The sequence below is a fragment of the Nomascus leucogenys genome, chromosome 6 (assembly GCF_006542625.1).
Source record: "Nomascus leucogenys isolate Asia chromosome 6, Asia_NLE_v1, whole genome shotgun sequence".
NCBI classification, from domain to species: Eukaryota; Metazoa; Chordata; class Mammalia; order Primates; family Hylobatidae; genus Nomascus; species Nomascus leucogenys.
This window is the reverse complement of record NC_044386.1, coordinates 117,817,846-117,843,701: the sequence shown is the minus strand read 5'-3', so window position 1 is coordinate 117,843,701 and position 25,856 is coordinate 117,817,846. Positions and strand designations below refer to the sequence as shown.

Genomic DNA, 25,856 nt, shown 5'->3' with positions numbered 1-25,856 from the left:
CCTCCCAAGTAGGTGGGACTACAGGTACACACTACTTGCACCCAGCTAATTTAAAAAATTCTTTTTTAGAGACAGAGTCTTGCCAAGGATGGTCTCGAACTCCTGGCCCTAGGCTACCCTCCCATCTTGGCTTCCCAAAACTCTGGGATAACAGGCATGAGCCACCACAGACCCAGCCCAATTTTTAACTGATAGTAACTAACTGAAATATGTTTAAGGCTCTGAGTGAGGCAAAACAAGTGTGAAGACTGGATCCGTGACTTTTGACCTGGAAAGCAAGAGTGTCAGGTTGCTGTCAGATCTTTCCTGTTTTCCTTGGGGGCGTAAACTGGCAGAGTAAGGGGAGGTGGGTCCATTCCTGAAAGAATACCAAACAGAGAGGAGGCTAAGGCCAAAAGACCATCTTTTTGCTTGGAGGGATTCTGGTTTCCAGCACTTGACCCAGTGCTCAGTGTAGTGACTGCAGGTATGAATTGAGTGGGACCTAGTGAATCTGTGCCCTAGAATGCTATTGTCCCATAGCTGTGAAGTTAGGCCACTCTGCTTTGCATGACTTACGGAATCAGAGGCAATCCAATTTTAGTTATATATTTTTAAAAAGTTTTCCAGTCTAAATATAGCACTCTATTGCCTTCTCTTATATTGAAAATGATAATAATACCTGCTTGATACAGATAATAAATATGTGATAATTAAATGACTTCACACAGTTATAATATTAATAGCTACCACTTATATATGGCATACCAGCAATGGTTCTCACCGCACTACATTTATTAATTCAGAAATCCTTGCAACTCGATGAGATAGGTACATTTATCCCCATTTGTTGGATGGAGAAATTGAGGCACCCAGAGATTAGGTAATTTTTCCAAGGGCCCATAACCAGTGAGTGGTAAAGATATGAACCCAGGCAGCCAGCCACCCCAGAGGTTCTTTATGCCATGTCACATTATAGGGTCTGGCACTGCACATGTCTCCTCCCACCTTAGGCCCACCAAAGAATCTGTGGGCAGACAAGGGACACAGGAAGAATGAAGGCGCCCAGAGAAAAGGGTTTGGAGTGCCAATGGGAAGGCCTGGGGCCCAGGAGCATGCAGAGAATCTCAGCTCCAACCTGCAGCAGCTGAGGACATTCGGTGACGTGCACTCAGAAAGCCCACTTGCCAGTCAGAATTGAAATATGTGAGGAACCACTTTGGGAGGCCAAGACGGGTGGATCACATGAGGTCAGGAGTTCGAAACCAGCCTGGCCAGCATGATGAAACCCCATCTCTACTAAAAATACAAAAGTTATCCGGGTGTAGTGGCATACGCCTGTAGTCTCAGCTACTTGGGAGGCTGAGGCATGAGAGTCACTTGAACCCTGGAGGCAGAGGTTGCAGTGAGCCGAGATTGTACCACTGCACTCCAGCCTGGACAACAGAGCGAGACTCCGTCTCAAAAAAAAAAAAAGAAAAGATGGAGAGACTCAGGAGCAAGCAAGAATCATAATAATGACAGCAACAATGACAGTGACAACCACAGCAGCAGCACTTGGGCACCTCTTGTATGCAGGTGCTGGTACTTCCACAGACATGCTCACTGAATCCTTTTAACAACCGTTGGAGGCAGGACAGGACCTCCCATTTTACAGATGAGTTCATACTGCCACCTCTTCGTACCAGAAGGTACCATGAATCTGAAGGACCTACTGTCTCTACTCATTGTTCTACCCCAAAAGGACCAAGTCCCCATCAGTCTGTATAGTGCTCCTAGGCAGGCCCTTGTCAGATTCAGCACCTATCAACCAGAAGACACTTGAACTATTTATCACCCTGATGCTGTTAGGAAAAAAGCTTACTGAGGCCTTAAAGGTGAGTAAATGCTAAGTGAGGAGCCAGGGCAGAGAAGCAGTGGGCTAGAAATAAATGCTGATTGTCCTGCAGCATCATGAAGTCCTGGAACAGGTGCAAAAAGGAGCACAAACCTTTGCCCCTAAGGCCTCAAACGAATCCACCTAAATGGGCAAATCAGGAGCAATAAAAGCAAGAAGAATTCTCAAACTATTCCTACCCCATGAACATAGTTTAAAAACTGCTGCCATTGAAATCCTTGCGCCCACAGTGGCAGATGTGGGAAAGGCTGGAAAAGAGCTCACCAGGCCAGCACGTGTTGCACATGTGGGGAATCAGCTTCCCTCTAGAAGCAGAAATGCAACAGGCACCACCCAGCCAGGGGCTGCAGCAGGAGCACAGGTGGGTACATTCCCAGTGTCTTTTATGTCACCTCTCTGCTGTCTCCTCACGTGGCCAATGCCCCCACAGCAGGAATGTAAGAAATCTACTGCGGCCTAGGTTTCTCCAGGCCTCTGCTGCCTCCACCAGGGAGAAATAAGAGAGGGCAATTTGCAACTTATCTTTGTGTAGCAACTAAGGGGCAACCAAATCACTCACAGCTCTCAACAGCACAGGACTTTCTGACCTGGACGTTGGTCACTTCTAATTCAGAAGTCCTGGCTGGATCCCAGGAGCAAATCTGCACATTTCACCCAGCACCAAGGGGGAATCTTAGCTCTGCTCTCCTGTGCTTAAACCTGTTTGTACGGGGTAAAAAGACTTTTGGGGGGTTGGTTTTGGTTTTGATTTTTGAAGAAAATAATTATTAATGAGAAAAATTTCTCCTTTGAGGATTCTCTGTAGCCTGCCTGCTTGCGCGCAGAATGCCCATTGAAGGCATTGCCCTCTCACTAGCAAAACGCCACTGGCCAAGAAGCAAGTGTTTCAGTCTCGACGCACAAGCTGATCCCTTTGCTCTGTGCCTTCCCTGTATTCCTTATGCAGACAAAACTGCCCAAGAAGTCACGAAGGCTTGTGATTGCATAAAGATTCCCAATTCAGGCTCCTGGAATGTCACTAACCTGAGCCTGGCCAGCTTCCCAGAGCAGCCATAGACAAACTTGGTATTAACAGCTTTCCCAGCCCTGCTAAGTGTTCAGGGCATTGGCTTTGTGTTTATAACTCATCTCCTAAAGGAGATTGAAATGAAATGGTTCAAAGCCAAGAACATTTCAGCCTTTGAGAGGGCAGAGCCTGCTGAGTGCAGGCGGCCTTGTTTGGAAGTAGCCCCATCTGTGGTCTGGGCTCTTGCAGGCCGGGGAGTTCTGCAGCGTTCAGTGACAGCAGATGGAACGGGCTCTGTCCGGTTAGAGCTTAGGGGGCAGGGGCTGACTAAGTGGATTCCTAAGATATAATTTCCTATGCACAAATATGTATATCTCCCCCACCCCCACTGGTCCTAGCCTCTAGCCACATTTTACACAGTAGACTGGAAAAATGTCAGTATCAGAAGCTGGACACTGCATCTCACCCAGGTCTCCTCTTTTTTACCTTACACAACCCTCCATTTTTTCAAGTCTTCCCCCTGTGGCCTGCCTTTTCAGCTTGCCCAGTGCTGGGCCCTCCCCACTCCCTGCTCAATGGGTTACTGATGCTCCTTGGGCCCCGTGTGTTCCAGAGAGACCAGAAATCAGTCACACCTGGTATACACAGGCTCTAGGTCTTGTGGGCCCCTGACATGGACACCTGGGAGCAGCCACAGTGAGGTGTCCTTTACCTTCCCATGCTCTTCTTAGCTGTCCCTGCTGCCTCTCTCATGATGCCTCCAATCTGAGCCTCCAAGTGGGGCCTGGTGGTACAGTCAAGTGAGAGTAAGCCGTGGCTGCCCATGCCCCAGCTGCCTGTCTCCCTTCAGACTTCCCACTCCCCTGGGCCCCTGTGCACTCTGAGAGAACTTTCCTCTGTCCCTTCTCAGGGCCCATTTGTTTTTACAAAATGCCCAACCAGCATGAGTTTGGCCTTGCCTTTGAGCTCCCCAAGCAGCACATGTGGCATCCATCCCTGCTCTGTGCCCCACGGGGAGCGAGGGAGAAAGGGGAAGTGAGGGTGCAGTGGAGTGAGGCTGAGGCCCAGAGAAGGAAAGAGATACCCCGTACTCTATTTTCACCAGCATTAGGAGGATCCCTTCTCAGAAACTTCTGGAAGTCACCCTAGAGTAGTCACATCTAGGGGATTGGGGTCCGGGGTCACTCAGCAAGTTAGAGGCCAAGCAAGGCCTAGAATGGAACCCAGGTGCTACCCACTTACCACACTCCAGACCCAGAGAGGGAGTTGCCCCATCCCTACCCCACCCTGCTGAGGGTGCAGGGCTCTGAGCAGCCCTAAAGGACAGGCAGGTAGGGGCTGCAGGGGTTGGCAGCCCTTGGGGCCAGTGGAAGAGGAGGAGAGGAGGCCTGTTCCCCACCCAAGTTTGTGCGTTGGCCCCTCTAGCTGGGGCAGAGCTGAAACCTCATCAAGCTTGCTCACCAACTGCTGTCCCTTCACTGTGTCTGAGAGCAAAGCCTGTCCCTTCATTTTTCTCCTGGGGAGGCTGAAATGCGTGAGCAGCATGATGACCATATTCATGAGGTTCGGGTTTTTCACTTCTGAGCTGGTTTGTAATTTGTGTTCAGAACTTCTTAGAGAAGCCTATGTAACTTATACGCCGACTTGGCTTCAAAAAGGATTTTTAAGGCAGCTTATGGAAAACACATCTATATCACCAAGACAAGTGACAGGAACTTGAGGTTGCTGGAAGCCTTCACTACATGGTGGCCCCAAGTTGTGGTGGTGGAGGGGGGCTGGTCACTTTCCTGGTGGTGAGGACACTTAAGGCAGGCAGATCCCAATGGCGACCAGGCCCGGTGTGGGCACTCTGCATGTTTATACCTTGCGAGCCTCACCTTGTCTGCTGCCATTGGATCACTTCACTTTATGGATACACACCTGTCCCTAGAGATGGCCACGGACTTCCTTGTATCACACAGCTGGTGAGCAGCAGTCCTGCCACTCCCTGAAGCCATGTCACAGGCCCCTGTCTATGGCACTGTGAAAGTGTTCCTCACGAAGAGGGTCTCCTGTGGGGACCACTGAAGGCTCTGGGGTGAGGAAAGAGTCTCTTCCGGGCTTTATGTGTTCTCAGACTTCCCATGTGGCCTCCACAGGCTAGCAGACTCGAACAGCAGCCCCCAGCAGGGTCTACGTAGCTTCGTTGTGTTTCCTGGGTAAAGGAGCTCCTCTGGGTTAGCACCAGGCTAAGATTTGGGACTTTCCATTTTTAAACTCCCTGGGGTCCTTTGCAGTTGGTACAGAGTAGGGACTATTTCCTAAGACTGCTACAAAAGACAATCGTCACATTGTACACAGAGGCCTCCCTCTTAATGAAAGCTGTCCTTACTGTTCCAACTCCTGCCTTAGGACAGCCACAGGAAAATGAACGCAGGGTTACTGGAATTTATTTTAATTAAAAGCCTCCTGACCTCCCCTCCAGTGGGCCACATTGCAGTCCTGCATTCCTCTTGCTCTTGGGATGAAGCCTTGTTTTCTTTTGCCTGTATATGAACATCTCTACACAGAATCTTTCAGGGTCTTTTAGAATGACGTGGCTCCAAGTCCTCAGACAGAGCTATCTGGAGAGACATCAAACCACCCTGCCCACCGAGCCACACCTTCTCCCTGCTCTAACTCACAGACAACCTAAACATTCTGTTAGAGTGAAAATAGAAGATTCATGGCCTTGGAACGCCTGTGCCATTAGGGCTCAGATTTACAAGCTAAGTCATGCTCCTGTGTTTTAGAAAATGACCTCAGCTTCTGCCCAGGCCTTCGGCATCAGATTGCAGATTCTAGAAGTGGCTTTCAAAGGTAGGGATGGCTTTGTGTGAGAGTGCTGAAACTGCTGGCTCTTTGTGAACCCACACCCTGTTTCAGGGCACAAGGTTCAGGCCGGGAGGCGGCAGCCATGACTTCCTGTCCCTCTGGAAATCCTGTTGTCACTTGTCCCAGGTGGAGATAGACTGGGATGTCCATTGCCAGGAGAATAAACTGCTTCTCAGGAAGTGACCCCTTTGCTTTAGTAATAGGATTCAATTTGCCCTCCCCTCAAAGACTGCTCATGTGGATTTAGTTCTCAAAGTTAATATGGAGGTGAGTGGGTTGGGGGAAATAAGTCAGGATCTTGCAATAAAGGAGCTTTCTTATATCCCAGATAAAGATAAAAGTGGTTTGGAATCTATAGACAGGGAAGGTGCATACATGGACGCAGTAGACCTTCCTCTGTTCCTAAGCTCTAGGCCATTCTAATATACAGGGGTCCTAACCTGAGTTCACAGATGCCTGATGTGTGGTTGGCTTGCATGTGACAACATCTGTCTGGGAACCCTCTATATGGCCTTATCCTCCTGTGACTAGAGACCTACCAGGAACAAAAATGGGAAAAGCACAAAACCTTAAAGAAGCCAAGGACTTAAAGGAAGAAAGAGAGCGGCGACTTGAGGAGGCTGCCCCCAGAGGCAGATTCCCAGGCAGGGCCCATGTCCGTCTGCCCACCACAACACCTGGCCTTCTGTCCCTTCCATAGCCACATTGCCTTCATGTAAGGAACACACTCCTTCCGCACTCTTCTCCCTTCCTTCCTCCCTCGCACCCATTCCCTCTTCCGGAGGGAGTGTACTCTTCCACCTACACTAACAAGCATCCTCTTTGGAAAATATGACTGGGCGTCCCTAAGTCTGAGGTTAGGAGCCATTTGCACATTAGTTGGAATTGAACCCTGTAGCGTCCTCCCTCAAAGCTTCTCTGTGAGCTGAGCTGCACTAAGGGAAAGGAGCATGCCATTCTCGGGTTGAAAGGACCAGCCCAAATGGGGTGCTATTCGGGGCAGTTAGGGGAAGGAATCCCGGGAGGTGGGAGAACATTACAAAGAAAAGGGCTAGAAAGATGTGAGGTGCGGCTGTGTCCACCCCTGCCGGGGAGATCGGCTCCTCCCCAGGAGAGGGCAGGGAAATGCTCCCTAAGCCCTTTTGGCCCCTGCCTTTCCCTGAGCATGGCAATGCTGCTTCAGCCAGAGCCCAGAGTCTGAAACTCAGTGCACCAATTGCCTCATGCCTTATACATCTGCAGGTCTTCATGGTAAGCACAGTAAGGGCCCATCTTTAGGGACAAGGCTGAGATACAGAAAGACCTTTACTTTGAAAAAGAATTGCTCGGCTACATTCTTTAGTTAACTCTCAATTAGCCAGAAAATTAAAATACCAAAAGAGTACTCCACTCCTGACTGTCTTCATTCATTTTAGACATGCATGTTCATCTCTGTAAGGCTTTTATAATCAACAAAATTAATGCCACTTCATCCTCAACATGTGCTGACATTAGATTATCAAAGTAGCCAAAGTTAATACTCAATTTGCACATTAAATCTGTAACATTTTCTCACATGGGTCAGCTGTGAGGAAGAGATGTAACATTTTCCATGTGGTAGATTTTCTCCCACCAAGACAAAAACTTCTGAGTAGTGCTCCAGAAATGCATCTGCTGCTCTGGCTGGGGACAGGCCCCATTGAAAGAGAGGGTTACAGGAATCCAGTTCAATTGATTTCTGCCTAACTGCAGACCCCAGGGCCAGCTGGCATTGAGTGCAATTCCTGCTCCTGTCTGGCAACTGCCTAGAATCTACATGGAGTAAATCATGCAGATGAACATAACCTGTTTCAGACCTAAGCTTTCTTTAGGTTGACTAGATTTGGTAGACATATTTCCAAAGTGTTTACATCTCTCCTTTCTAACACAGATCCTATGGAATGTAGTTAGATCATTTCTTAAGACCCAGGATTCTCATTGTGAATTTCAGGCATGTTCTCAGAGCTCTTGAGGTGTACAGGGCTGTTTATCTGCAAAGGATGCTAGACTTCTGTGTCTTTTGATCGCTCTGTGTGTTTTCATGTTTCTGTCCTCTCAATGTCCTTTCTGTCACTTGTTGCTTCCAGTCTGCCTGCTATTTCAGCCTAGTATGGGGACCCATAGCCACAATTATCAAATCAAAACTGTCCCTAAAATTAAAATCAACATTTATTGAGCACCAACTATATGTCAGTCCTGTTATCATTTATTCATATGATTAATCTGTTTACTCCTTATACCTCCTTATAAGGGAGTTATTAATATAATGGTCCCCTTTTCCAAATGGGGAATACAGCAAGGCACACAGCTGTAAGGGGCAGAGCCAGAACCTGGGCCTAGGTAATGCAAGCCCAGAGCCTGCTCTCTTTGCCACTCACCCTGCTGCCTCCAAGAAGCAGCACACTTTACAGGGGCTGATTGGATTTTTGATCCTCATGTGTTCTAGAGAGCTGTACCTGAAGATCATGGAGGCCACTTGAGAAGCACCTGGCATTACCGTCACAGAATGAGAAAAATAAATCCAAATCAATTCATTGGAAAAGATAATGAAACAGATAAAACTCTAGCTGGCCTAATCAAGAAAACAGAGAGAAAGTACAAATACAAAACTAGATATGATAGAAGGGAATAACCAAATATTGAGGAAATTTCTAAAAGCAAAAGATAATGTTTTATACAGTGTTCCATAATAAATACGGTATTTCCAAGTGGAAATGTCAAGTAGACCACTGTATATATGGGTCATAATCTTCCCCAACAGGCTTTATGTGCTTGTCATGTGTCACCATGAAGCTCTCTTCAACAGGTGCTTCTGTGGGAATCCCATGTCTCTTGGGGGAGGAAGCCGTCACATTTTCCTCTTCTAGGGTAGGGGCAGCAAACTGACGCCCATGGGCCAAATTTGCTCACCATCTGTTTTTGTAAATAAAGTTTTATTGGAACATGGTTACGCTCATTCATTTATGTATTGTCTACGGCTGCTTTCATGCTACAACAGCAGAGTTGAATAGCAACAATGGGGATCATATGGCCTGCAAAGCCTAAAATATTTACCATCCTGTCCTTTACAGAATAAGTTTGCCAACCCTTATGCTAGAGCCCTGTGATTTTTCCAGTTTCAGACTAGTTTCTGTGCTGGTTTCTTGGTTCAGGATTTCCAGACCAAGTAGGTGGTACACATTCAGACTACATATATGCTTATTTCAGGTATTCTTTTTCTAGTCAGAACCTCTGGATAGACACCCTTAAGTCCACACCTGGAACCAGTGCAATTGTTCTTATCTTCATTTTAGAGATTCCTGGCTGTCTTAGTGTTTGGGAAGCTGTAACAAAACACCATAGACTAAGTGGCTTATAAACCACAGAAGTGTATTTCTCACAGTTCTGAAGTCTGGAAAGTCCCAGATCAAGGCTCTGGTAGATTTGGTGCCTGACCTGCTTCCTGGTTCATAGACAGCTGTCTTTTCACTGTGTCCTCACAGGGTGGATGGAATGAGGAAACTCTCTGATGTGTCTTTTATAAGGACGCTAATCCCATTCATGAGGGTGCCATCCTCATGACTTAATTACCTCTGAAAGGCCCTACCTCTGAATATCATCACCATGGGGGTTAGATTTCAACACACGAATTTGAGGGGGACATAAATATTCAGACCATAGCACTGGCTGTATTCATTTTATTTCCTGCGTAACAAATTTGTTTACTCACCCATTTATTGCCTTGCAGTTCTGTAGGTTAGAAGTCTGGTGTGGTAAGGCGTGCTTCTCTGCTCAGACTGAAATTGCATTGTTGGCCAGCTCCACTCTCAATTGGAGGTTGGGTCCTTTCTGAAGCTCGTTCCTGTTAGGAGCACAGTTGAGTTCCTTGCAGCTGTAGGACTGAAGTCCCTGTTTCCTGGAGAGCTGGTGGCCATTGACCCCTCTCAGCTTCCGTAGGCTGCTCTTGCTCAGGTCCTTCCACCATATCCCTCTCCATCTCAGCAGCAGGCAAAATCCTTCTCATCAAATCTCTGTCATGCTTTCCATAAATATGACTTCCTTTTCTGCTACCAGCCAGAGAAAACTCTGCTTTTAAAGGGCTCCTGTGATTAAGTCTGGCCCAGCGGATAATCTTTCTGGGTTTTTTTTGTTTGTTTGTTTGTTTTTTGAGACAGGGTCTTGGCTCTGTTACCCAGGCTGGAATACAGTGGTGTGATCACAGCTCACTGAAGCCTCAACCTCCTGGGCTCAAACAGTCCTCCCACTTCAGCCTCCCAAGTAGCTGGGATGACAGGTGCACATCACCACATCTGGCTAATTTTTTTTTGTATTGTTTATTTTTTGTTTTGCCGTGTTGACCAAGCTGGTCTTGAACTTCCAGGCTCAAGTGATCCTCCCACCCTGGCCTCCCAAAGTGCTGGGATTACAGGTGTGAGCCACCACCCCCGGCCATAATCTCGCTTTCTTAAAGTCAGCTGCACCCTATAACATGAGCTCATCTCAGGAGAACTGTATCTTCATACTCACAAGTTCCATCCATAACCACAGGGGAGGGACTATGCAAGGGCAAGGGTCACGGGTCACCTTAGAATTCTACTGGCCACACCAGCTTTTTGCAGGGAGTTCTATTCAGCTTTCCACCACAAATGAGCCTCAGGCCTCATCCCTAGTCCTGCTCAGGCTTAGAAAACCCCGGTACTAGTAGATGGACCTTTTTTCTAATATGCTCATGGGCCATTCAACCTCAGCTCCCACTCACTTCTCTGGCTTTTAGTTCTCTCATCATTTTCCATACCTGAGGTTTTCTTTTTCTTGCATTCAAGATTGGCATGCATTTAAAAATATTTGTGTTATATTATAACCAGTATGTTGAAGTATTTGGAATGATTGGGGTTTTGAATGATTTCTTCCCTCGGCAGCATGTCAGCAATATTTTCCAGATTTTTCATGTTTTAGAAATATGTACCAAGATTACACTCCAATCCATCAAAATAAGTGAACTTTCAGAGTCCTACCCTCAGTAAAGTCATAGTTACCCTATAACTAAAGTTTTAGGAAGAATTAATGGTTGATCAACCTGAAAACTTACCAGCATGCTCAGATCTGGGGCATAGTTTCTTCTTCTGCAGTAACTTTTCTTTATGTATCACCGGGAAAGCTAGATGTGAGCAGTTTTCAAAGTATAATAAATGCTTTTCTTCAGATGTAGCTGAGCAGTATTTTCAAGAGAGCATGGCTCGTCTTAAGGATTCTGAAGGGATGGGAAGAACCAAATTTCTTTCAATTCAAGATGAATTTTGCCATTTTCTACAAATGACTGGACAAAAAGAGGTAAGTGAGTTTGGATCACAATTGTCTAGTTATTCACAGTTGATATCCAAAGGGCAACTCCTTTACTCTGCAAACATCCATTAAGTACCTACTGTGTGCAAAGCATGTGCCAGTCTCTAGAGGGACACACAAATAAGGCTAGGGCTCCTTTGGGGCAGCTTCCAGAGATACTTGCTCTTAGAAGCTGGGAGACTTTATGAGAATATAGATTGTCATGCCCACCTACAAAAGATCCTAAAGAAATAGTGGACAGGCCCTGCTTATGGAAGTCCTGCAGATCTGGCTGGAATAGTGTGGCAGTTAGTGTGTCTAATCCCTCTCTCCCCAGTTTGGGTAATGAATGGAATTTGCATATCTAAGGAAAACTATACGGTGCAGAAGTTACAGCTGAGTTCTTTAGTATTGATTCGTACAAGCCTGATTTACATGGCTTATAAAAATAGAAGAAGACCCAGACCTTCTATTCATTGGTAATTAAACTCTTGGGAACGTATTCCTTGAAAAGCCTAACACCGTTGCTTTATTTTTTTATATGTGTGTGTGTGTGTGTGTATACATATTAATACATATATATACATATACAATCGCCCACAGATACTGAGGAACAATTATATATATATGTGTGCATATATATGTATATATGTATGTGTGCATATATGCCCACACCCTCTTCTCAGCGCACCTAAGTCCTGTTTACTCTTCACTCCTCTCCGTTAAGTTTTTTGTTTTTTTTTTTGAGACAGAGTCTTGCTTTGTCACCCAAGCTGGAGTGCAGTGGTGTAATCTCGGCTCACTGCAACCTCTGCCTCCCAAGTTTAAGCAATTCTCTGCCTCAACCTCCCGAGTAGCTGGGATTACAGGCCCCCCGCCACCATGCCCAGCTAATTTTTTTGTATTTTTAGTAGAGATGGGGTTTCACCATTTGGCTAGGCTGGTCTTGAACTCCTGACCTTGTGATCGGCCCGCCTCAGCCTCCCAAAGTGCTGGGATTACAGGCGTGAGCCACTGCGCCCAGCCTCTGTTAAGCTTTTCTTATCAGAGGTTAACGCCATCTCAGTTTCCTAGAAAACCATACATACATACATATATACACACATATGTACACAGTACATATATGTGTACACACACACATATATATATAGTTGTTCCTCAGTATCTGTGGGGGATTGGTTCCAGAGCCCCCAAGGATACCAAACTCCAAGGATGCTCAAGCCCTTTACAAAGTGGTGTCACATTTATAATGTAACCTAGACATAGCCTCCTGAATGCATCATCTCTAGATTGCTGATAATACCTAATACAGTGTAAATGCTATGGTAATAGTTGTTGCACTGTATTTTTTATTTGTATTGTTTTTATTGTTGTATTGTTATTTTTATTGTTTTTTCCCATATAATTTTTGATCTATGGATATGGAGGGCTGACGATATGTTTTTTTCAACTCTAACCTATTATGGCAAATCTTGGAAATGAAAAACTTTATTTCCCTTACCGTCTGTAGACCTCCTCCCCCACAGCTCCTTTCTCATCCTTAATCCCCCCTCCACCCCCGCCTTCTGTCAGTTAGGGAACACGGGCTTTTATGCAGATATACCCATGTTTCTCAGGCCAAAGTAGGGCCACAATCACCAGGACAAATGGGAGTTTCAGGATGTTTCTCGGTCACCCAACTCCAGGGAGAGAGAGGGGCCTTCCAGGGGCCTCAGATTCCCTCCCTCCCCATCCCCCCTCACATCTCTAGAAGACTTAAGGGGAGTGCTCAGGTCAGAATAATGGGGTAGGTTTGCCCCCTCATGCCCCACTCCATCCAGTTCCTCAGCCATTTTTTCCTCCAAAATAGATCTTGACTGCATCCCTTGTTTTCCATCTTTAGTCCTGCCACTCATCATCTCTTGCCTGGACCGCTCTAACAAGTTCCTGTCTCTCAGCTGCTTTTTCCATGCTTGCCCTCTTATAATCCACTCAGAATAAGGAAGCCATGGTGATGTTTCCAAAAAGCAGATCTGACCACTGAACACTCATTTATAAAAGCCAGTCCACTGGCTCCCCGATGCCCTCAGGATAAATCAGAATCCTGACATGGCCCACAGTACCGTCCACGACCTGGACTCCACTGACATTTCCAGGCTCATTTTTGCCTCTTCTCCCTGATCCATGTTCCTGCCACACTGGCCTTTTCTAATTCCCACTTCCGGGCAGTGCCAGCTTCTGTTTCCTCCTCCTGGAAGGCCCTTCCTCATTCATCTCCAGGCCAATGCTAACCCATTCTTCATTTCTTACCAGCTTCTCTGATTCCTGTCCCCAGGCTTCATTAGACACTCCCCATTATTCTTCCTTAGAGAATCCATTTGATGTCATCAAATATTTGTAAGTATATATTCATGTGGATATTTAACATCTATTTGCAACTAGACTGAACCTGTGACAGCAGAGACCGTCTTGCCTGTGGTGAGGAGTGGTGAGCAGAGAGGTGGATGCATGTTTGGCCACAGGCCAGCTGACTGTTCTGACTCCCGTGAGCCATGCATCAGTTCCCCTGTACTGTCTGGCTTCCCACCATAGTGTCTTGCTGAGTCAGCCAGTGCTCAGTGTCACTGATGCTATGCCTCACTGCCCTTGCCCAAGTCACCCATATCAGTGTTGATCAAAAGCTGCACCTCACTCTCCTAAGCTGCCCTCGAAGATTTTAGCAAACTGGCTCTTTTCATTCTAGGGCCACTGCCAGCCCATCCAATGCCCTTATCATAATAGAAAAAGCTGCCCCTTCCTCAGGTAGATACCACCCATGTTGGAGGGGACCATAGGCTGGATTTCAGCCCTCCCCATGCTCCTGCCAGGCACCCTTGTGTGTGGCACCACCTGCCCAGCCAAACATGGCAGCCTCATGCTGTTCTCACCATTTGGTTGCAAACCTCTCACTGTGGGTTCTAGCAGGTGTTGGCCAACAAGGGTCGGGCCCAAGGACAGTCCCGGAGCCAAGAATGGGGCTGTGCTCAGGCCATCCCAGCTGTTCCCACAGCACATGGCCATGGGTACTGTGGAACATGATCTTTGGGGGACGAAATGACTTTTAAAGTCAAATGTAAGTGAAGGTCACTCTGCCACAGGTTAAGCTACTCTGTGAGGGTTTGTCTTCTAGTTGTGCCGCTCTTTTGCTCAAGAATCTTTCCTGACTTCCTCAGCCTGGCCACTCACTGGCCCTTAACAGGCCGTGTGTTCCTCCTGTGCTCCCAGTGGCCCACACCCTCTTCTCAAGCCACCTAAGTCCTCTTTACTCTTCACTCCTCTCTGTTAAGTTTTTCCTAGCAGAGGTTGATGCCATCTCAGTTTCCTAGAAACCCGTGCCATTTAACTTCCTTCACATCTCCCCGTTTCCGCAGTCAGGCTGTAGACAGTATCTAAAGCTTTATTTGGGAAAAGGAGTCTCCCTGGGTCTTCTCCCCGTCACTGGCTTCTCTAAGTCTGACAGTCAGTTCCCACAGAAATATTACCAAACCCAACACTCTCAGCAGTCTAAGTCCTTGCTCGCAGAACTTGGGAGACGTGATGGGCTTTGCCCTCAGGCAAGTCTAGATTTAAATTCTAGTCCCTCATGTACCTCAGTGGGGCCTCACTGCTGAGTTACACAATTACTCTGCCTCTACAGAGATTCCTCTTTCACCTCATCAGCACCTGTAATGTGGTTCCCCTACCCCGGCCCTAGCCCCTAACTTGTATTATTGCCAACAAAAGGATTAAAGGCCCTCCTCGTCCTTCTGTTTGTGGAGCACTTTCGGGACCCCTTTGGGGCTGTGTCATGAGGAAGCTCCCATGGTCCCTGCTGTATTTGGCAGTTAAATTCAGCATCCGTGCTCTGCAGCTGATGTCGTGCCTTCATGTGGAAGATCATGGAAGAATTTCTGGAGAAAGTATGGAGGATTGACATACTTTAACAGCGTTTCCCCCTGCATATTTTGGTGTCTGAAGAAGCTACTATCAGGAAATACTGGGTCCTGACCATTTCATATTTTTTATTCCATGTTAGTATAAATAAATTGGATAAACCAAACAAAATGTCATGTCATGTTGGAATGTTTACTTTCAGTTTCCTAAACGATTTCCTATGAGAATAGCAAAGCCTGGAGTGTGTTCAGGATGTTCTATACGTAGATAATTTGCCCAGGAATGCTATATTTTCACTTCTGTAAGAATGGCATTGTGGACAGAGGGAGAAAAGCATGGGACTAAAATGTATGAAAATTAGGCCGGGCATTGTGGTTCGCGCCTGTAATCCCAGCACATTGGGAGGCCAAGGTGGGTGGATCACTTGAGGTCAGGAGTTCAAGACCAGTCTAGCCAATATGGTGAAACCCTGTTTCTACTAAAAATACAAAAATTAGCCAGGTATGGTGGTGGGCGCCTGCAATCCCAGCTACTTGGGAGGATGAGGCAGGAGAATCACTTGAACCTGGGAGGTGGAGGTTGCAGGGAGCTGAGATCATGCCACTGCACTCCAGCCTGGGAGACAAAGAGAGACTCTGTCTAAAAAAAAAAAACCCTCCAGATTTCCACCTGCTGTTGTAAAATGGAAGATCTGCTGAGGCGGATTTTTAAAAAAAAAAGGTATGAAGATTACTGGCTGGATTCAGATCCCAGCACCACCATAGCTGAGCCCTCTGACTCTGAGCAAGTTTCTTAACTGCTCTGTGCCTGTTTCCTCCTCTGCCTAATGAGGATTAAAATTTTACCCATCTAAAGAAGACAGCAAAAATTAAACGAGATCCACACAAATTGTGTGTGTTCAGCACAATTACTGACATGTGAGGACTGATCCATGTCAGCTTTTGTTCTTACTACTCAACTGAAATGGATTCATGTAATGGCTGAGTGGGTTTATTTTGCCAGGTGTCCTGTCTCTTCATAGTTTACACCTTTCCTCACATTTGTGTTGTTTCCTGACTCCTGTTCAACCAGAGGTGATATGATTTGGCTGTGTCCCCACCCAAATCTCATCTTGAATTGTAGTTCCTATAATACCCATGTGTCATGGTAGGGACCCTGCGGGAGGTGATTGAACCATGGGGCGGTTACCCCCATGCCGTTCTTGTGATAGTGACTGAATTCTCACAAGATCTGATGGTTTTATAAGGGGCTTTGCCCCCTTTGCTCAGCACTTCTCTCTCCTGCTGCCCTATGAAAGAGGTGCCGTCTGCCATGATTATAAGTTTTCTGAGCCCTCCCCACCCATGTGGAACTGTGAGTCAATTAAACTTCTTGGCTTTATAAATTACCCCATCTCAGGTATCTCTTCACAGCAGCAAGAGGAGAATAGGCTCAGCTCATGAGACTGCCACACCCATGTGAAAATATACAAGTTATGTAATGATCCTAATCGGCCTTTGAGCTTGTTAACCAGACAGCTTTTTGTTCCTTTCACAGAGAGCAATCTCGATCCTGAGAGAGTCCCTGGAAGCCAAAGTGGAAGCATTTGGCGATTTCAGTCCCGAGGTGGCAGAGACATACCGGCTCCTGGGAGGAGCAGACCTGGCACAGGGGAACCACAGTGGGGCCCACAAGAAACTGAAGAAGGTAAAGCTGGAACTAGTACTAACACGAGACTAGACTCTCCCTCCCCTCTCCAAGGTCAATTTCTCTCCCTTGTGGTGGTTCTTTTAAATGAAACTTTAGAAGTGGCTTGTTTAGATAGGATGACATCACTTTTGTGGTAGATCTAAGCTAATACTTTTTGGGTAAAAGACATAGTAAGCCTCTTAGACATACATATTTTTTAAATGAATTATCAATTATTTATACTATGCAAATATTTTTAATTTTTTACATAGTATAATTTATCAGTCCTTTATGTTTGTGGTGCTGTCTCTATATACTGAGTTTATAGAGGAATTCTCTTACATTTTCTTCAATTGTCATTCTTCTTTTTCTTCTTTAAATTTGGAGTTTATTTGTGTGGATGGCATGAGGAATGGATCTAATCCTACCTTTTTTCCAAATGGCCACCCAGTTGTCCAGCACCATTTAATTAGAGAGCCCATCTATGCTCCAGTGACTTCAGATAACACCTTCATCATATACTGATTTTCCTTATGGACTTCAGTCTATTTCTAGATTTCTCTTCCACTAGTCTTTCTATTTATTCATGTGTCAATATTTCACAGTTTTAATTACAGAGATTTTATATGTGATAGGAGTAGACACCCCTTATGGCTTTTCTTTTACTAGAATATCAGGTGTTCTAGCTATTCTTCCATGTTTATTTTTCTACATGAATTTTTGTATCAATTTGTCTAACTCCATAAAGAGCTTGCTAGTATTTTTATTGCATTATTTATAAATAAATCTTGTAAGAATTGACAACTTTGTGATATTGAGTTTTTCTATCCAAGAACAAGGGGTATCTTTCCATTTCTTCATGCCTACTTTTATATCTTTCAGGCATATCCAAAAGTGTTCTTCATATAGGTTTTGTATATTTCTTATTAAGTTTAATTCTAACCATTTGATCTTCGTTATTACTATTATAAATGGAGATTTATCTACTGTTATATCTTTTGATTTTTTTATATATGAACCCAGTTGGTTTCTCTGTGTAAATTTTATATCCTCCTAATTGCTTAATTCTCTTATTGCTTGAGTTAATTCAATCATTGATTCTCCCAGGTTTTGGGGGTATTCTATTATATTATCTGCAAATAGACTTAGTTTTACTTTATGCTTTCCAGTTCTTATGCCTCCAATTTATTTCTTTTGTCTAATCGCATTGGCTCATACCTCTAATATAGTAATAAACAGTAGTGGAGATAATGGGCATCCTTGCCATGTTCCTGATCTTAGTGTAAATGCCTCTAGTGATTCTTTATTTAATAGATGCTGGTTTTAGAACTAAGGTTTATGTATTTTATCATGTTAAGAAAGTATCCATCAATTTCTATTTTCATGAGTGCTTTTTTAATTAGAACTAAATGTTGAATTTTACCAAAGGCTTTTTCAGCATCAGTGGAGATTATCAGATGGTTCTTCTCAGATCCTTAAATAAATCACAATAAATAAATTTATTTCACACTACCAGAGATTGGGTAATTTATAAAGAAAATATATTTATTTCTTTTAATTCTGGAGCCTGGGAAGTCCAAGATCCAGGGGTTGGCATTTGGCAGGGGCCTTCCTGCTGCATCATCCCTTGGCAGAAAGCAAAAGGAAATGAGAGAGAGAAAGGGAGAGAGAGAAAAGGAGGCCAAACTCAGCCTTTCATAACCAAACCACTCCCAAGATAACAGCATTAATCTATGCATGAGGGCAGAGTCCTCATGGCCTAATCCCCTCTCATTAGGCTGCATCTCTCAACAGTGTTGCATTTTGGATTAAGTTTCCAACACATGCTTTTTGGGAGGCACATTCAAACCATAGCAGATGTTGATCCTGTATGCTAACATTTATTTTAGGATTTTTGTGCCAATATTTGTATGTATTATTTGTTTAAGGATCAATGTTATATTTGCTTATAAAAATAATTTGGAAGTTTACCTTATTTTTCATGCACTGAAAGAATTTATGCAGCATTGAAACTCTGTAGTCTTTGGAGGTTTATGTCTTCTGTGACATCCTTTAGGCCTGGTGCTTCTTTTGTAGGGAAATTCCTTGACAATTTTCTCTATTTCTTTTACAAAAAGTGGTCTGTTGAAGCTTTCTGTCCCTAATGGGGTCATTTTGGCAAACTGTATTTTTCTAGATAATTATCCATTTCACTTATATTTTCAGATTTATGTGCATGGAGATTTGAAAAGTGGTCTCATGAATTTTAAAACTTTCTACTTTTAAACAGTTATTTTCCCATTATAATTTCTTAGTTTTATATTTGGGTTTTCTCCCTTTTCCCTTGACTTAGTTTGTCTATTGTGTTAATTTTTTCAAAGAGCCAGGACTTTAATCCCATAAATCCTATTCTCTATTTCCTTAATTTCTGATTTTATCTTTATTATTTCTGTCCTTGTACCTTATTTTGTTTTGCTCTGTTGAAATTTTTTTCTGTGTTTATGAGTTGGGAATTTAATTCATTTGTTTTCATTTTATTAATCTAAGTGTTTATAAATATGAAATTTTCTCTTATTGTTCTAAATGTATCTCATAAGTTACATCATGTTTTCATTACATTAATTAGTTTCAAAATGGGGAAAACCTGGGAAACCCTAAGTAACATAATTAATCAAACCAAATGAATTAACTAGTTCTGAGGGGCTATCCTGTAAATCAATTATTTTTCTCTTCTTATGATTTTTCTGATTCTGCTACAAAAAGACAGATTTGGTAACACGTGTGACACCTCTTTGTTAATGAGATGACATGTATCTGCTATCAGTTAGTTAGCAAATAGTTACTTGGCACCTTCAATAGGCCAGTCATGTGCTAGCCAGACCTGGGGGAAAACAGTGACCAAGACAAATATGAACCTTGTCTTTGTGAGTTCCCAGTCTAGCCAGGAAGAAATATATTAAATCAATCATTTTTAATAATTTGAACATTACCCATATGCCAAAGACATCTTAGTGAGGGAGAGGTGAGACAGAAGCTGAGGGTGGCAGGTTCCCTGCGTTTCCCCATCTGTCACCTCCATATAGTAAGAGCCAGTGCCGGCCAGGCATGGTGGCCCATGCCTATAATCCTAGAACTTTGGGAGGCCAAGGAAGGCAGACCACTTGAGGCCAGGAGTTTGAGACCAGCTTGGCCAACACAGCGAAACCCTGTCTCTACTAAAAATACAAATAATTAGCTGAGCATGGTAGCACACGCCTGTAATCCCAGCTACTCAGGAGGCTGAGGTGGGAGGATCGCTTGAACCTAGGAGGCAGAGGTTGTACAGAGCTGAGATCATGCCACTGCACTCTACCCTGAGTGACAAAGTGAGACCCTGTATAAAAAAGAGCCAGTGCTTTTTGAGTGGTTGTTACACTGGTGGCACCGTGTTAAGTGATTCGTGTATATTAACTCATTTAACCCCTACAGTAACCCTAAGAGTTGGTTATTAGGCTATTCTTGCATTGCTATAAAGAAATATCTGAGGCCAGGCATGGTGGTTCTTGCTTGTAATGCCAGCACTTTGGAGGCCGAGCTGGGCAGATCACCTGAGGTCAGGAGTTAGAGACCAGCCTGGCCAACCTGGCGAAACCCCGTCTCTACTAAAAGTACAAAAATTAGCTGCTGGCGCACACCTGTAATCTCAGCTACTTGGGGAGGCTGAGGCAGGAGAGTCGCTTGAACTTGGGAGGCAGAGGTTGCAATGAGCCAAGATCATGCCACTGCACTCCAGCCTGGGGCACAGAGCAAGAAAGACTCCATTTCAAAAGAAAAAGAAAAAAAAAAGAAATACTTGAGATAGAGTAATTTATCAAGAAAAGAGGTTTAATTGGATTATGGTTCTGCAGGCTGTACAAGCATGATGCTGGTACCTGCTCAGCTTCTGGGAAGGCCGCAGGGAGCTTTTACTTACGGCAGAAGGCAAAGTGGGAGAAGGCACGTCGCATGGGGAAAGCAGGAGCAAGAGAGAATGGGGAAGTGCCACATACTTTTAAACAGCCAGATCTCATGAGAACTCACTCACTATCATGAGGACAGCACTAAGAGGATAGTGCTAAAACATGAGAAATCCCCACCCACAGGATCCAGTCACCTCCCACCAGGCCCCACCTCCAATTTTGGGGATTATAATTCAACATGAGATTTGGGTGGGGACAAATATACAAACTATATCACTTGGGTACCTCTACTCTGTATTTTATAAAGAGGGAAACTGAGGCTGAGCGAGAAGTGTCTTGGCCTTAATCACGTGGCTCAGAGTTGTTGGAGTGGAGATTTTTTGTATTTTTAGTAGAGACAGGGTTTCGCCATGTTGGCCAGGTGGTCGATATCGCACAGTGTATACTACAGGGTCATCTATTTCACATCTTGGAATTCCAAGTAAGACTTGTTTTTGAACAAGGGGTCCCTGGGCTTAAAAAATGTTTGGAAGCGAATGGCACGGTGGGGAGAATGCCAAGATTGGGACAGTAGGAGTCTTTGGGTTGTCACTGACAGAATACAACTGAAACTAGTTCAGGTATAAAGGGGCATCTATTGTCTTGTGGTTTCCAAATAAGGGCCGACAGCCAGTGATTAGCCGGCAGGATGCAGCTGAGCCTCAGCTAGACTGTCATGCCAGGAGGGTGCTCTCTGTCCAGGACTTCTCCTTGTTCCTCTCTGCACATCTTCCTCATCTCTCATGGCAATGTCTTCCCTCAAGGTGAAGATCAAGGCTGGCAACACTCCAGAGTTTTACTTTCTGTCCCTGTGCCTTTTCTTGTCTCAGCTTGAAAGACCTCAAAGACCTCAGGAAAAGACTGACAGGCCTGGCTTGAATCCAGGGCCCACCCCTGGCTCAGTCAGCCAAGGCCAGGAGAGTGGTAAGCTATAAAAACGTGGTGCTTCCAAGGTAACTGGGTGGCCTGGGGTGGAGGTGGCACAGGAAACACTATCCTATAGTCAGAAGACCTGGGACAGGGTTGCCAGCATCCCTCCCTGTTTTTGGCACATGTGCAATGAATACAATAGGAATGAAGTAGCCCCTTCCCTTAAAAATGTCCCAGACCAATGAGGGAGTTACAGACTGTAACCTCCCAAGTGTATTACATGCTCAGTTCCATGCGGCAGGTCCATACTGGGATCTACAGGAGTGAAGAGATTTAGGGAAGGTGTCCAGATAAGTAGTCCTGAAAAAAGAGTATAGGCTAAGAGAAACAGGAATTCCCAGGCGGGGAAGTGGGATGGAAGAAGGATGCTCAGAGGCAGGACAGCAAAGTACATCTAAGGAACAAAAAGCAGTTGGAGCTGGCTGGCTGTAGGGTTGCTGGTGGGAGAGGCGCAGGGCAAATCCCTAAGACCGGGTTTGCCAGGTGAAGGGGCTGAGACCTGATCCTTTAAGCAAGGGTCCCAAACTATGGCCCACAGGCCAAATGCAGCCCTCCACCTGCTTTTGTGTGGCCCTCAAGTTAAACATTTTTCACACATGATCATTTGCAACCCATTTGATGATAGGGAACACTACCTTTGAACTTCAAGTAAGTGAAAAGTTATCCTCCCCCCAAAATGAATCTATTTTTCTCATTAGTAGAACTATAGAACTATATTGCCCTAAAAAAATATGCTTATTATTATATCTTGAATTTCATCAGAAGAAATTTGTGGAAATTTGTCTTCCCTCTTGTTATATAAGTGCTGCACCTACCTAGTAGCCTCAACTTTGTCTCTCGGACTATTACGTCTACAATATTTACCATATGGCCCTTTGCAGAAAATTTTTCTGAGATTTGCTCTAAGCAGCTGGGAGCTTGGAGGGAATGCTAAGCAGGGCACAACGGGTCTAGAGTTGTCCTTTGGAATTCTTTTTTAATCACTATGAGGATAGTGTTGAGGATGGAATGGAGTGGTCCAAGAATGGAGACAAGAGGACTCAGTTTTCTTTGTCCTCCTTCCATCCCACAGTTTTAGGGATCGAATGAGATGAACTGAGTGAGGTTGTTCTAATGAGTACCGGAGACTGCCTACGTGCGGGCCGTGCGGGCCGTGCAGGCCGCTGGGAAGCTTTTCCAACCATCAGCACCTCTGCAGGAGAGAGGAAAACGCAGAGCCAAGGCACTGCCTGCCACTGGGAATACCTGCTTTCCTTCCCCCTCCTCACTTATCCCGTGAAGAAGGTAGATGACGTCTGGAAAAACTCTTCCTAGGGTTCGGCCCAGCCACTGCACCCCAGGCAGGGGAAGGACCTTAGAATACAGGAGGGTGGCAAATGATAACAGAGATACACAGAAACTTGAGCAGGGCTGAACAGGACCACACAGACCTTCACACTGTTACCGCTGGCTCCTGGTGGGACTGAACTGGTACCATGTGCCCCACTGCACACTCGCTGCTGCCAGGTGTGGCTCATATATCATTCCTCATCTTCACAGCAACTCTGCACGTCAGACCTGCATAGCTCTGTTAAACAGAGAAGGGGCCTGCGGCTCCCAGAAGTAAGCCAGTGGTCTGTGGGCAGGTTACTCTTACATAAGGCCCGACTCTTTATGCCAGTGGCTCACCAAGTGTGCATCTTAAGCCCTCTGCATCAGGGTCACCTTCTGAATCAGAGTCTCTGGGGCAGGGGCCAGGTGCCCAGGGGTCTGCATGTTCGCCAGTTTCCTAGGCGGAGGCGGAGAATCACTGCTCTGGGCCACACTGCCACCCTAGAGGCTAAAAATCAGCTCGGCTTCAAGAAACTCTAAGGATGCATCACCCCAAAGCCTGTGGTAGAAGCTGGTGACCCCTTTTTCCTTTGGTTTGGCCTTGTTTGCCATCAATCCTGAAAACAATGGCATTGGCATCTTAAAGATACCTGTTTGCCAGGCTCCAAGAGAAACGATGGGCACTTGTATTTCTGAAGATTGTGCACTGTGGTGCATGCAGTTCTGATCTCCGCTCCTCCACATGTACCTATCTGAGGACAGGCTGACTGCTCTACGAATACCAGGGCACAAATGGGGACTTGAAACATGCTTTTCACATCTGCTGCTGACTGGAGTTTCTCAAATGCCATATTTAGCACTCAACTCTGTGAAGCCAGCAGTTCCTAAAGCTAAACACTGCCCGCCGACTGTTTCTCTTGTTTTTATCACAACAACAGCTGCGTCCCCGACGTTTTCAACTCAGTAGCAGGAACCCACTGAACAGTGGCTTTTCCAGATGTACCCTCCTGCACTGAATGGTCCAGGCATGGACCCACAGGCATGAAAAACAAAAAACAGGAAGACCTGGGAAACAAGGCACCCAGAGGGATTAAATCACCAAAAAGGAAACCATATTATTGATCTGCCTTTTAAAGGCATCTGCCTGCAGGGGAAAAATCACAGAATTCTCTTGGTTCCAGATGGAAATTTCCACAGGAAAAGTTCACCTACTTGTACAACATAGAAACCTGATTGTATTCTAGAATGGTCATCATCACCAACATTTTCATCAGGTGAAAGGCTGCAGAAAGAATTCCTGAAGGCTGCTTCATGGATCAGGAACATCTCAGGAGTATGCTGAGCCCAAGAACACTGTGAAGTCGGATTTGGGTCCAGTCGTCATCTGGCCTCCGTATTAGGTACTATCTTCAGCAGGGTTCAGTCCACTGCCTCACTACTTTAGCTGTGGGCATTAAACATTTCCACACAACAAAATAATTTTATGTGACCCCTTTCTTCAAAAACTCAAAGCCCACTAAAATGAATCTTTTTAAGAAAGGAGTTGGAACATAGTTTTTATTCGGAGGCTATAGGCAAGAAAGCCAGTGCTAAGAAGGTCTTTTTTTCTTTTTTGGGGGGGGAGGTGGCGGGGACGGAGTCTTGTTCTGTCGCCTAGGCTGGAGTGCAGTGGTGCAATCTCGGCTCACTGCAACCTCCGCCTCCTGGGTTCAAGTGATTCTCCTACCTCAGCCTCCCGAGTAGCTTGGACTACAGGCACGTTGCCACCATGCCTGGCTAATTTGTGTATTTTTAGTTGAGATGGGGTTTCACCATGCTGGCCAGGCTGGTCTTGAACTCCTGACCTCATGATCCGCCTGCCTCGGCCTCCCAAAGTGCTAGGCTTACAGGCGTGAGCCACCACGCCCGGCCTAGGAAGGTCTTATGTGGTCATAGGTCAAGACTGGAGAATAGGCTATCGAGTCCCTGCTATATTCCAGCCATTCCTCCAAGCAGGCCAATACACACAGCCTTCCTAGGGAAGGCCATACCTTATGTTAGAATCTATTCCCTATAATTCCATCAGTGGCCCACTTTGTTTTACTTTCCCTTTAGCATATTTGGTGTTTTCCTTGTTGTCCTGGATATACCAGGAATTCCAGAGCCAAATTTGGAATTCCCACAGAGTCACCACGCCACTCCACATTGTTTTCATGTGTAGAGCCTCATTTGTCCTTGATCCTGATTTTTCTAATCATCTTTGACTAACCCATTGTTGGACTGCAACAGCCCACCTTTTTTAAAGAGAAAGTCATAATGACATTAATTGCATATAAAAAGTCTTGTTCTTGGGTTGAGAAGTGTGCTTAAAGACTCTTCAAGCACTCATGAGTTGAAGATGTTTGTAAATCAGGTTATATGAGAATGAGAGCCAATTGTTAAAGGGGTCATGGTCATTCATTCTTATCTTGGTTAAGAATGAATTTGGAGGCTGGGTGCGGTGGCTCACGCCTGTAATCCCAGCACTTTGGGAGGCCGAGGCGGGAGGATCACAAGGTCAGGAGATCAACACCATCCTGGCTAATACAGTGAAACCCCATCTCTACTAAAAATACAAAAAATTAGCCAGGCATGGTGGTGAGCGCCTGTAGTCCCAGCTACTCGGGAGGCTGAGGCAGGAGAATGGCGTGAACCTGGGAGGCAGAGCTTGCAGTGAGCCCAGATCGCACCACTCCACTCCAGCCTGGGCGACAGAGCGAGACTCTGTTTAAAAAAAAAAAAAAAAAAAAAGAATGCATTTGGAGGCCTGGCGCTATGGCTCACACCTATAAGCCCAACACTTTGGGAGGCCGAGGCAGGTGGACCACCTGTCAAGAGTTCAGGACCAGACTGGCCAACGTGGTGAAACCCCATCTCTACTAAAAATACAAAAATTAGCCAGGTGTGGTGGTGGCATGCCTGTAATCCCAGCTACTTGGGAGGCTGAAGCAGGAGAATTGCTTGAATCTGGGAGGCAGAGGTTGCAGTGAGCCGTGACCACACCGCTGCACTCCAGCCTGGGAGACAG

The 25,856-nt window shown here is 45.4% G+C and overlaps 1 protein-coding gene across 2 annotated transcripts in view; it reads left to right on the top strand.

Annotated features, from left to right (window-relative positions):
• TTC23 (tetratricopeptide repeat domain 23) overlaps nt 1–25,856 on the top strand; it is a 111,162-nt gene that overhangs the window by 74,643 nt on the left and 10,663 nt on the right. For both annotated transcript variants that reach the window (XM_030815074.1, XM_030815075.1), the window contains exons 8-9: nt 10,936–11,063; nt 16,482–16,631. In XM_030815074.1, the coding sequence (XP_030670934.1) occupies nt 10,936–11,063; nt 16,482–16,631 (278 nt within the window). The remainder of the gene's footprint in view (nt 1–10,935; nt 11,064–16,481; nt 16,632–25,856) is intronic.